The sequence below is a fragment of the Acanthaster planci genome, linkage group LG19, assembly GCF_054643075.1.
Source record: "Acanthaster planci isolate LZ-2023a linkage group LG19, COTS_SCS, whole genome shotgun sequence".
Taxonomy (NCBI): Eukaryota; Metazoa; Echinodermata; class Asteroidea; order Valvatida; family Acanthasteridae; genus Acanthaster; species Acanthaster planci.
The window spans coordinates 4,839,548-4,853,374 of NC_141795.1; the positions used below are offsets into that span (position 1 = coordinate 4,839,548).

General features: G+C 41.6%; 1 protein-coding gene across 2 annotated transcripts in view; it reads right to left on the reverse strand.

Annotated features, from left to right (window-relative positions):
* Positions 1–261: 261 nt before the first annotated feature.
* LOC110973154 (substance-P receptor-like) overlaps positions 262–13,827 on the reverse strand; it is a 35,384-nt gene continuing 21,818 nt past the window's right edge. For both annotated transcript variants that reach the window (XM_022223730.2, XM_087129875.1), the window contains 4 exons: positions 9,377–11,321; positions 6,390–6,540; positions 5,119–5,315; positions 262–3,620 (listed from right to left, as the gene is read on the reverse strand). In XM_022223730.2, coding sequence (XP_022079422.1) covers positions 3,401–3,620; positions 5,119–5,315; positions 6,390–6,540; positions 9,377–9,966 — 1,158 coding nt within the window. In that variant the 5' untranslated portion in view covers positions 9,967–11,321 and the 3' untranslated portion in view covers positions 262–3,400. The remainder of the gene's footprint in view (positions 3,621–5,118; positions 5,316–6,389; positions 6,541–9,376; positions 11,322–13,827) is intronic.

Genomic DNA, 13,827 nt, shown 5'->3' on the forward strand with positions numbered 1-13,827 from the left:
TATGGCGTCTTTTAGACACGGAGACAGTGAACAGGAAATCTCCCGTAAAGCCTCTGTTTAAAAAGTAAGGACTGCACTCTCCGGACCAGCTGGTCACATTCTCAAAACGCGTATTTCAAATTTTCAAAAGGCCGTAGGCCTATTAATTTGGATAAGGTAGTGTTTCTCAAAGTATAAGCCGGGCAGCAAGAATTCTTGTTGTCATAGAAGTAGGTTTTGGAGGGATGGTGGAACAGATATCAATATGAATCTGACGTAGCATTAACATCCATTTCAACACTGTTGAGTGAGATTTAATTTACATTGCTTGAATTACCCCTTCAAACATAATTGGCATTACCGTTAAGCGGTAAACTAACATGAGTAACTTTGACACAATTTTTGGAGATCTTTTACAGTACATTTTCAGTCACATTCTGATAGATTCGTAAAATTGAATTTTATGTCAAATTACCGGAACGTCATTTTTGTTAAATGTTCTCGAAATGTGCATTGATTGAAAAAGTGGAGAGCAAACAAAAGGGATGGATTATACATGATTGATTACCACTGTAAGCACACAAACATCATCAGAAAACACAATTATTCAAAAAAAGACAAATAGATAAAAGCCCACTGCCACCAACAGATGGCCAAACTGGAGTCCACGGACTACCAATATGTAAAATACACCTAAAAAGTTTACTGCACTTAATATAGTGACATTAAAATAGTACTGTACACACCAGGTTGGAAAACGGGGTAAATGCATCATACTTAAATTCTATTCTTAAGCCTTACTTTGAACAAGAGGAACATCTGTTTCTACTCGGAAGAATTCTAATAATCAGTGGGAAAGACATACACATATGTGAAAGTAATCTCTTGGCTTTTAATTCCTTTCATAGTGTGTCGGTTATTGGTGTATGGTTAAACTATTACCTCCAGTGGTAATCCTGAAACAGTCAGCTTTGCGTGACATCTTGACGCAGAAGTGATTACATATAAACGAAATGTTGAGACCCATATCCTGGGTTTTACCAGACCTGCGCTGATTACTTGACCGAAAGGCTCCAGAACGCATAGAATGATGTCACATGAGCTCCACAGTAATAATCGTGTGAAATGCTCACCACTATTATGTCACAGTTCTAAGGTTTCAGCCTGCCATCCCCCCAAAACGTAAAGTTTTGCTCCATAATTGGCAAACTCTGCAATAAGTAGGGAACTATGTCATTGCAACTGAAAAGGCAGAACAGTTAAAGAAGGTGAATTGAAAAATTTGAAACAACCATGGACGTGTTTCAGTAAGATAGAGAAAAAATTATAGCACCCATTCCATAAGGTAAGCCACATTGCTTGTTTACTAGACCCACACATCACTGAACCTCTCGCGTTAACTTGTTTCAAACACTTTACACATCAGATCACTTCACGGCTATCTATTACTTAAACTTTCTCGCGAATGCACCTTCTAGTTTTAAACTTCTCAACTAACCGCAACTCACCTACTCGACTCGTCTGAAGTTGACCTGTCCAGTGAAGTCAACTTTAAGGAGCCTCTACTGAACCACACACCCTACACCTCGTCAAGTACAACTTATCAACCCAAGAACGGCAAGACACACTCTGCCTCAAACCGCGAGTCAACCTCGCCACACCCCAAGTAAACCCCAGTGCTCCATTTTAAAACCCAATGTTCATCAAGTTAAGAACATGTATACTCACTAATAACGCCATTCGTCCACCAGCTGTTTCTCTATCAAAAGTTTAGTAAACCCATGCTGCTAAAGTTCTCACCGTTTTTTCCCAAAATCTGCGTTTGCCCTCCTGACCTCACGTGCTCATCTCTTAAGCTGTATGAACGCAGCGTTTCATATTATCTCGTTGAATGAAACAGGCGTATTTCACGTGATGCTATTTCACTAACATTATTGGTTTTACAAGCATTGGCTTGGGATTTAAAAACAGTCGCACTGCTCATCAACATTCCTTTACGTGCATTGAATGGTGATTACTGCCGTTTGAACTTATGTAGGGGTCTCTTCCTGCCAGTGGAATGTTCATTACTGGAATATCAGCAATCCTGAGGCCAATTTAAGAGCAGACGCTCTTCTGGTTATACGCAGGTTTTAATACAAGTATGGACAGTCATTTGTACTGTGTCACTTGACGCCAGTATCATTTGCCAATGTGCAGAGAGTCTGAGTGGTATGGTGGCATAGCTTTAAACATTTATAGCTTATAATTCCGAAAGTCTGCCACATCTTGGTGAATTCCAGGAGAAGCGGCATATGGTTCGCGTGATACGCTTGGGGCCAAGTGAATTTTCATCCTCTGCACATATAGTTTCCTGATTCACATAGTGTGGATTTTTTTGCTCAATTTGATTATATACAATAAAGACAAAATATACCATTATTTCAGCTGCACGTACTCTCGGGTGCTTTATTAACGTAAAAACGGTTTGGTCTGATTGCGCACACACAAGACATGTACGTGATCAGTGTGTTTTCCCTGCAGCCTGGTTTTCCTCACAATGCAAACAGCGCCCTCATACAGTTTCCTGCACTCAATCCGTTACGTCTACGTCCACTCACGACCCCTCACGCTATCTTTTGTCATGCTTTTCAGAACTTTCAGTGTGATTCTGCACTCATACCTTTTACATTGCGAGGTGGCACATGGAATAAAGAATGGCGTCTTAGGTTTACGTTTGTGCCAATCTTCTTATTTACACTAACGGCGCATTAAAGACAGACGTAATTGACAAAACTTAGTATCTTTTCTCAAACAAAGTTTCATTACAGTATACTTTTATCTAAAACCTTTTACCTGCACAGTCAGGAGCGGTCTAAGAAAAGCAAAGCAACCAGAAGTGCGCAACCAGCTTACCGTATACAGGCCCTTTTTACAGTTCATTGCGGGAGAATTACACGAGTAATGATATTTTGGATTTGGGCAAATTCAACAGAGAACAATATGAAAATTTTACTTCGAGTAACATTAAAGGCTGGATCTCCAATTGCATTATAAAGTTTACAAGATGTCGACTGCTAGGTTGGAAGAAAATAGCCAGTTCGAGGAAAACATTTTGTAGCACACTGTAATGTGAACGGATCTATTTCAATCAAGAGGCCTAAAACCTCTCTCCAAAAGGTCATCACAACACTGCACTTCCTCAGGGAAGTTCAGATTTACAATCTTTCATTAAACAAGTCTGCTGTATACTAAGATTTAAATTGTACCCAGATATGGTTTTACTCACAAAAAAAGTGCTTTACCACACGATCACAAAAAACAAGAAATATCAAGACGGCATCCAGATTTTCCTGATCGATCGTTTTTCACAGTCAATTTTGAGAAAATTCCAGCCTATCACAGTCAAGTTTGAAGTAAAAAAACTCCACGTGGTTCGCGCTCAGCACGTGTCTTCCATTGAATCGACCACACTTGCAGTCACCAGACTATTCTTGGCAGCTAACATCTGCTTACCGTTGGCGGCGCGCTGATAACTACTGGTTGACGACATCAAATGTTGGCTTGTGGGAGACATCGGAGTGGCGCTCGGTTGTTGGCCGTTGTTGTCGTCCAGACTCGTTACACCGCAACGAAACACACGCTTAAACCCTGCACGAAACCTGTGAATTTTAAGCAACATTAAAAAACTTGCTCCTGGAGAAAAGTTAAATTATTGGCTATACTTTAATTAAATGGTCCCCTTTCTACACCATCTCACTTCAGCTTTCACATTACAATCCTACAAATTACATCATGTGGGATTGAATTGTTATGGTAACGTACGTTATAGCATTACATATATCATACATATTCCTACGCTGAAAGCGCATTATTCCAAAATGGCTTCCATTAATTATGACAGATCCTCACAACTTTGATAACTTCTCTCTCCACGTGTCCCATTTGGTCACGAGGACGCAGGAGGCACTTTGTGAATCTTCAGGTAGCCTACAACTATAGCTTAATTGCAATTTTAGAGTGCTGCTAAGCGCTTTTCTAACCTTTAACTTTCTGATTTTGTTCTCATTCGTTTACTTTTCCCCTCCAACGGTTTGTGCTTGTGAATTGATTTTGTGGGCAAATCCTTAGAGACTGACGATTATTTGTAATGGCCCTCACCATGTAAAGTTGGACGCTACTGACGAGAAACATTTAGTATCATTGAGCATTGCCATCATTGGTTTTCTAAAGTGACTTCCCTGTTCCAAAGGTAAAACAGCAGAATGATCAGCGACATATCAAGATGACGATTGCCCGGACAATTGGCCCCTGAGGGGGTAACAATCCCAGATGGCATTGACAAGTGTACAGCACTAGCTTGTTTGCGTAGGAGCGCACTCTTAGTTTTGCCTACATCATAAGAGCTAATGCGGAATGCGTACTATCATTTGTCACCGTAGACATGAACGTAGTTAGCGTAGTAGTCTAGTAAATTGGCCTTTCGTGTCTGCATGGCAAAAATGTCTCCGTGTGTGCCTACTATTAAATCTCCCAAAGAAGAAAGATGTCCGGAAAAGTCTTCTTTTTTATCAACAACGCATCGTGGTGGTTTTTCTTTAAATCTCAAAATATGTGGTTTGTGCTTCATGTGGGTTTTCAATTTAGAATTGCTCCGGATTGAATTTCTCCATCGAAAGTGATCAGCAGAACCTTAGAAAATACGTTTTAGACAGTGATAGGTTGAGCCTCCGAGTTAAGAAACTTGCCAGCGGCGTACGGCAATTGCTGAGCATTCAGTGAACGGAAATTTGATACAGTACCCCCTATTGTTCGACGGGCGCAGATTCATTCTCACGGAAATATAGTCGATATATAGATGCTTTGATTTCCGTTCTCATATGGACCAAAATCCGGAAAGTATCTCAACTGCTGGAACACGACATCAGAAATCGGGAAGTAGGACGACACAGTATCTCTTTTATTAGCTTGGTCATCTAAATTTAAATATTCCTGACAAAGGAGGCCACATTTTGCGGCAACGTCATCTTGAAAATTTGACCAATCAGACTACAAGGACAGGAAAATGCCCCAAGCAATCAACCAATGAAATTTCAGACCTCGAAGTCGTTGCCTGTCTTCACATATTTCAGGCGCCAGTCTACAAGACCAAACTCTCACCTCTCGTTCAGCCAGCAATAGATAAACGGGTTGTACATTGAGCTGCTCATAGCCAGCGTCCAGATAGCCAAGTAGACGTGTAGCGAATAGGACCTTTGGTAGGCAGCATCATTCATGTAGGGTAAAAGCTGGTAGACGTGAAGAGGCAACCAACACGTTGCAAACACAGCGATTACAACAATAATCATCTTAACTACCTGAGGGAGTCAACAGAAATGAAGGCTGTTAAGGCACTGTTATCATCACCACTCTCACAACTTCATGCTTAACTTGTTTAATAGGCACTCATACAGGGTGGAGTGTTGCATAGTGAAGTGTTTGAACATTTTTCAGGCAACATGGAGGGTTGAAGAGTATGCATCAGAGGATAGCAGATAATAGGATAGAGCATGTTATACGAACTCTATCTTCCGTTTCATAAATTAACCTCCAAGCTACTAAAATTATTCGCGTCAAAAAGTATTTGCGACTAGTAGTTAATTATCACTATTGGTCGTGTAAAAATTAAAGGCGTGGCAACATATTCAAGAATAAATTCACCAAGTCGTAACGACGGTATAATCACAAATGGTTACGTCCTGTCGGGTCCCCCATAGGTTATCGTACGAGCTCGCTCAGATTTGTACGGCTTGAAAATTTGCGTTTTGCTCACTTCATGCAGTCTTTTGACTCTGTATGCTCTACTCTCCACACCCTCTGATGGGGAATCATGGGAAGTTTTGAGATAACAATATGTGTGTGATACTGTCGATTCCGTCTGTGTAAACGATATTTTTTATTTAAACTGAGTGTTGCAGTCACGTCACTGTGGTTCTTGTTTGGACAATCCAAGCCTAGCCACCCTTTGCCGTCTGGAAAAGGACAGAAAGAGGTGTCAGCGGCTGTTTTGACCACAGACGTAACGAAGGGGCAAAGCTTTTTAATTGTGGTCAACCATCTCTCAAGAGCGTGGGCGACGGTCATGCGCAAACACAGGACCACACCACGTGCGCGGGATAATCCAATAAGGGTCGAGGTTGTGTGGTTGGTATTCCGATTTCGCAAAATACATGTGCAACCACGCCAGCAAGTAGTCGATATGCTTAAGCATGGTTTTGCGTAGCGTGCAGTTTGTTCAATTGTGTCCCGTGCATGACGTCACGTTATGTTGTCTTTTGAGTATTACTTCATGTTGGTCTTGTTTCTTGCCCTAGTCCACTATCCATGAAGTTTGTCGTGAGCTCGAAGTCGCAATATCGTTACGAGGCCTAATGCTTTTATAAATCACCAACCTTTCTTTTGGCTTTGATGTGCCTGGCGCGGCTAGGAATGTATTCACCCAAAACGCCGCTTCGCCAAAGCTTCACACCAATCACCGTATAGCACATGGCTAGTATGGACAAGGGAACGCAGTATACCACGGTGAAAGTTGCTACATTGTACCTATTCAAATAACAACAAATAACAGAGATTATTATCGTCAGACCAAATGAACAATCTCAAGTGGAAAATAGTCTGAGTTGGACCGTTCGTGAGACATGTGCAAATTTAATTAAAACACGACTCGATAGACTCGCCATGGGACGGTGTATATTTTCACGTCCAGCACAGGGACTACAGGTATATCGTGTCATTTATTATGCTGTATGACTCTGTTGACAGGCGTACGCTGTGCATACATCTATAGGACGTTGATTTGAACTGACGTATACATGGACCAGCACATGAGGTATTGTCATGTCTAGACGGTATGATAGTGTTATTACATTATGCCCCTGTCAGTGGATTTGACAAATAAACAGCCTTCAGACTAGCCGTGTTCATGCTTGGGGGAGCATTGACTTCAGAGCTTCCTTGTCAACGCCCAAGATAAACCAAAAAGAAAAAGCAACACCAAATAATTCTAACCATTCATTCGATTTACAACTTCAGGTGGCTTTCCATATTGCAGAATTATTTTGAAAGTGAATTTGCCAACATTTTAAAAATTAACCACAGTGAAACAAACCGCACCGACACGCTACGGGATCATACACACAGTATTACTTCTGGCGTATGAGATTTTTCACTTTGCAAAATGTACACTCCACGTAATTGCATCTTCTTCAAAGTTTTATTAGCTATTAATTCTTTGTAACATTCTGATAATCGTCTTGAGGAGAACCGATATTATGACTATATGTGTACACAATCCAAGCTATATCCAACTAGGCCTATATAATTAGCCTTAAAAGCTTCATTTACGGCTTTCTGGAGTATGCTGAATCGACGTTGATATGTTTTGCCTCGTTTTCTTAATAGATCAATTTCTATCTCATTATTTCGCTTACATATATCATGACTAGTATGATGATTATTTTACTAACTTTCACACCTGCTGCAGATGTCTTTATATACGCTTATATATCTCCAAGCCTCTACAATGTCTTTAATGTCTTGAGATTTTCAGAAATGTAGGTTATTTTGTTTTTCCACGATTAGACGTTCTCATTTAGGATACGTGTTGCCATTTTGAGACGCCACAACATAGAACATAGATTACATTAAGCCGCGATTTTTTTCTTTAAAAGATCATCCGGAAATGTCAGGGCTTCATAAATATGCCTTTGATAGATCATAACAGAGCTCGCAAAAGAGGATAGCCGATGAGTTCGTTTCTAGGTATTTGCTCGGCAAATGGGAAAGCACGTCCAGTGCCATTTTGCAGTCGGCAAAATGGAGACGGTTTAATTTGACACCTAGCATTATCGAATGAAAAGATCACCAAAGCCCCTCGGAGTGAGCTGTTCACGTGTTTGAGCGCCTGCCATTCAGCCTTTTTGAATGTTTTGGCAAGGCGGCAGCGCGTTTTTCGCAGTTCTGTCCTTTGATAAATCAAGTGCCTGCTCGGCAGCCGTGAGAGAAAATAACAGCGCGACACCTGGTTTAATTTGAAGGGAAAAATATTCCTCTTGGTTTTGTTAGAAATAAAATTAGGTCTTTGAACTATGGCAGTGGGCTCGTGAAAATGAAGAAAAATAACGAGTTTGGTTTTTCAAGTTGCAGCAAACAAACACACGTTACATCGCCATTAACATAACTAAGTGGCTTTTTCCGATTAAATGGGACTTAATGACCAAAAAATTCAATAGCTTAATAATAACAAAGCACTTACAAGGCGCGCGTAATCTGTAAAACATTCAAAGGCGCCGGTCTACGTTGGAAAACGAAAACTTAATTTTGTATCCACGATGAAAAAGCTAGTGAGGAAACGAATGTTTTGAAAGGCTGCTGAAAATGTTTGATGTCATATTCTTGTCTTAAATGATCAGTAAGCGAGTTCCTTAAGTGAGGTGCAATTCTAGAAAACACTCTGTCTCCATAACTGGCCAGCCGGGTCCGGGGAACAACAAGGGTATTGCTTGTTGACCTCAGACCCGACCTGACAGAGCAGGGTTGCAGCATGTTTGTTAAATAAGAGGCTTGGCAACGTAACAACGCAGAAGAGATGCAAGTGCAACCTCGCTTTTGTTCAAACATAACGAATTTATGCAAACAGTGGATAACATTTCTAGCCAAATAGCTCTTTGCCTATTCGTCATTGGCCAGCTTATGTCATTGCTTACAGAAGTCTGTAGATCTTAACTCATTCATGCAACTCCAGATATATATTGTAAATTTTGAGATTTGATTCCAGTCTGTAGTAGTAGTGGATTATGATGACGTGTGTGTCACGTTGTCACAACACTTTTCATATATAAATTAATACAGTTTACGGAAACCAGGGCGTATCAAAATAAAGGAAACCCAAATTCAACCATAATTTGTAGGAAATCTGCAGATTTCTTATTTAAGCATTATATGTCTCCAGAAAAGCCTGAATGTCTTCGTTTCAATGACACCTTGATCATGTGATCAATGTCACGGTGGCATACACACACATTCCAAAACACTTGTTTGTGTTGGTCTAGGCACATTAATTTCCATCCTGTACTGTGCAAAGAAGTGTATGCTAACTTGTCACAGTGTAAATTTCACCTGCTGGTCAACAATGATTGTTAGTCGTTCAATTGTGCATTGCGTACATGATCAAGTTGTCATTAAAAAAAAGACATTCAGGCCATGCTGGAGACATATAATGCTGCATTAAGAAATCTGTAGATTTCCTATCAATTATGATTGACTTTGGGTTTCCTTTATTTTGATACGCCATGTATAACAATACGTCCAACGATAAACCTATTTTGTTGGTATATTTTCTTGTCTACTTGCAAGGTTTCTTTAAATGGACGTTTCTTACCAAAAATCGTATTCCTTCATCACACCGTCCGGCCAGATGAGGAGGCACTGCGTTATGGGTCCGTTCAAGTACCCAAAAGTCACCAGATGCGAGTAAAGGAAGAGTGGACTGGCGAAGGAGGCTGCCCCGCCCCAAATAAAGAAGATCATGCAGATGATGCAGGATTTGGGCAGGCGGGGTAACAACGGGTGGACGATGGCACGGTAGCGATCAATGGATACAGCGACCAAGGACAGCACAGATGCCACTGTGGACACGGTGCCCACGAAGCGTGCTAAGCGGCACATGAAAGGCCCCATCACCCAGTTCTGAGTGACGATGTAGCTGAAGAGGAAGGGCATGCTTAAGGTAGCAATGAGGGCATCCGCCACGGCCAAGTTCAACAGGAAGTAATTGGTCACGGTTCGCATTCGGGGGTTGGTGGCTACGATCCATATCACGATGAGGTTACCCCCTGCAGCTGTGATCATGACGGCCGAAACCACCACGCTCCAGATGATACGGTCACGCTGATCCATGTTATGTCTGAAAGTGATGTTAACCGGGTAATAGTCATCATACTCCATGAAATCACTTGCCGTTCCACCCATCTTGCTTAGCCTGTGTTTTCCTTTGGGTTTCAATGAAAGAAAAACAGCAGGTGCCCGTGTATGAGGTAGATATACCGCTTTTATCGTTTCTGACGATCTTAAAAAGACCTTGGGCTTGACAGTGAAAAAAGTTTGCCGCTACAGGTGTCTTTAATGCCGAAGCCTACAAACCAATGTAAGAAGTGATATCAAAGCTGTCATCTAAGAAATTTTTCCCCAGGATCTTGTGTATTCCGTGAATGGAAAATAGGAAGAAAACTAATTGTAGTGCGGGACGGGCAGAGCAAAGCTCCTCCGAGGAAGTCACAACGTCAAAGTGTAATCTGTAAGGACTACAATGTTCACCCTGTCAAAAAGTGTTCCAAGGATGGATGTGCGATCCACTCATTACAAGTGAGTTTACTGAGGGGAGAAGAGTGGATTCAGCACAACTCGACTGTGCCAGAGGGTTTCATTTTACAGTGATGTCCGGTGTGGTTCCATCTACTTAGCAAATCACCCTGTAGGGCGAGACGGGGCCATCGGCACGACCGAGCTAGGATTTCACCAACTTCAAAGCGACTTGCTACAGTTAGATTATGTAGTAATCTGCTGGTGATCCCATCTGAATTGCGTTTGTGACGCACGGAGAGGCAGCACAAAAAACTCCTTCACGGTCCGAGCGACGGCGCTAGGCTTGACGGGCCCCGCGTGGCTAACCGGAAAAATAATGGAAAACGGTCAAAAGGCGAAGAGTGGAGATGAAACGAGAAAAATCGGGGGATGTATCCCAAGCACAAGGAGACGACGGGACCTCTTGAAAACGCATCAGCCGCAACCAGCCAAATGGCGAGTTGTGTCTCTTCGGCGACGCGCGAAAAAGCTCAGCAATACACATAAGAGTCCTCGTCGGTTTAGCTAGGACAGGCTACAAGCAATTCCCCGCGGATCCCAACCCAATGACTATAAGATTGTCAACTAGATCAACCGACACCAGGGACTTCGTCCCACCAACGCAGATGCTCTTAATGTGAACGGACACAGATTGCCGCTGAGACGCGCGCATGCGCCCTTGCTCAACCCTCACCGCCTTGATGACACGCACGACTGACAGAACGTGTTTTCCGGGCGGGAAAAACGAGTGTATTGTTTTCAGATGAGTCTGAAATTACACCTCGGTGACACTCTTCTTTTGAATATTTTCCTTCCAATTTCTCCGGATGGATCACTCAATCCTGCCAACATGCAAATTTCTCAGCCGGAGCTCCCAATGCTGTCGATCCGAGTTGCGTTATTCCTATTGACAACTTTTCCGGATTAGAGAAATATGAGGAAATTCCGATGCTATGTCTCGATTCTGGTATGGTCATTTCATCCTGCAATTAAAAGAAAAACAGAAGATTAATTTTTTCTATCATTTTGCGTATGGATCAACAAAAAAAATCAAAACCTTTTTTATTTTAGAAGATTTTGGTCAATTAACCGTAAATTAAAACCAAGTCATATTGACATAGCTACATTTTTTATCATTCTTAACAAGAGTTGGAAGCCGTTAATTTCTTGTAATTTAATACCGGGTGTAACAGACAGCTGCCTAAATAGCTTGTTACCTGTGACCAATGCTAAATCAAAATGTGTCTTAAACTTTCAAATTATTTTAAGATGTTGATCAAACTCGCCGTCTCATTTCAAGCACATTGGAGAAATTTGAGACGACTGATGTTTTCCCTCAGATCTGTTTGCGTAGAAGTTTTTTTCATTATTGCATCGTATCTGGTCGCTGGTAACAAGCGCAGTGTGTGGCTTTCGGTTATGGGTTACTAGGTAGGTGGTATCTCACGTCACTTTTCATGGCAACCTTCGTGTGGGTTCGAATACAGCAAAGTCGGTCCACTTTGTTTGGGCCGTCCCCGCCAAATTTAATAGGTATTCGTCAATCATTCCCTTATCCGAAAAATCTTGCATGGCACGTGTAATTGTTGGGAATTCATCTCAACAAACGCAGTGATTGTATCATCAGCTTTTCCAGCGCTTAATCTATCTAGAATTGAGTTGCCTACGCATCGCGGCCAAAGCCCTTGCGAATGAATACGGCCAGATTAACTTTCCACGAACGGAGGGATGGGAGTGAGGCGTTGAAACCAATTTGTGGCTTTTGTGTATACTGATGCATCTAGGCAAATAAAAACTCGCGTGGAGGGAAAATCGGCGAGGACATTAATTTACTGTCGGTTTCGTGCCCAGGACTGAAACGTGGACGTGTACACACTCTAAAATGAAAATGCAAGTTGACCTTTTACTATTTCCAATCACTTGAGATCCCGATAAAAAAAGAAACAGTTCTATTCCTTAACCTGCTGTCAAGATTTTACACCACACAATGATGACAGTAATGAAATTATCCAAACAGGACTGTTTCACGTCTACGACTTGTCAACAACCTAGTCGTTCAAAAAGTGCATATTTATTGAAAGATTATTTACGAGTTGATGTGAGAACTGTACAAAGCACGGCCCTGGGTACGAGTGTGATCATTATACCGAAACAGAATTTACAAATGTCGATAAAGTACGGCTGTGGGTACAATAATTGTGCCTGCATGATGCGATAACGGAAAAAATTACACAAAACACAATACCAGTAACCCCTAAATGGTATCAAAAATAAAGCTTAGAGATTGGATCGCGAGTACTATTGTCGGATGTGCGGGTGAATGAAGGAAAACTACTCAATAAAGTGTGGCTTGAGTACAACTTGAGTACGGACTGAGGTAAATTACTCAATGAAGAACCCATTAAAGTGCGTTTTTTAACAAGGGGTGGTGGTACAACAAAATATCCCATCAGGTAGAAGTTTGATTCAAACTGGAAGATGCAGCCGTGTTAAAAACTAAAATCGGATTTTGAGGTTGAATACAGGTATGCATTCTGAATATGTGCGAAACTGCATTGTGGGTCAATTATCACACACTTTACCACAGGAGTTCTTTCACTGTCAATTCCAAAGAACTTCATATCCGTAGAATTAAAACTCCATTCAAGTACATTAAAATCTTTTAACTTGTTTACGGCTTAACTCTCATTCTTAGAAGCTACTGGGACGCCCAAAAAAGTTGTGCTGACGTTTTTGTCTGAACAAGTACTTGGATCACAATTATACACGTCCTCAGTCACTAACCTGCACATATGCAAATACAAGTACCATAGATAGCACGCGCCCTTGCGCAAAGCCTTCCTCAGGTGTTGTCCATCACAGTAATAATTAACGTGGTTGGAATCAGCGGTAAGATCTCTAATCGAGTTAGGCGCTAGCAAGGCCGCGCGCCAGCGCCTATTAGGCGATTCCTTCATCCGTTGGCCGGATGGGATAATCATAATTCGATCTTCTGCGACCGAGACGCGCCAAGATCTCATTGTGGTGTTAACTCCAGCCGCCCCACGAAGTAACGACAATTATTTGGAAAGTGTGTCATTCATTTTGCTTCCAGACGAGACTAGGTGATGAGAAACTGTGACTTGAATGCAGACCCGGGCCACTCAACTGTGTGTTCGTGTGACCCACCAAGCCTGGCTTATCACCATGATCAATGGCTCATGAAGTTTACAAAGTTTCATGTGCAAAACTCATGTATGTTATTTGTAACAAAAATGCTCAAATCTGTCATTAATTTCTCTCCGACTATGTCAAATTGCACACCTTTGTAGATAAATTTGCAGTTGTGCAATGATTGTGTTTGATGTTGGTAAGCTTTGTTCAGCGACTCATGTGTCGCTCGGCTTCAAAAACAAAACAAAACCCCTCGATTTGATGGATTAGGGCATAACAAAACAAAATCAAGAAGATTTCTACGCAAGATCGATTCTGTTAGATTGTAACCTCGCC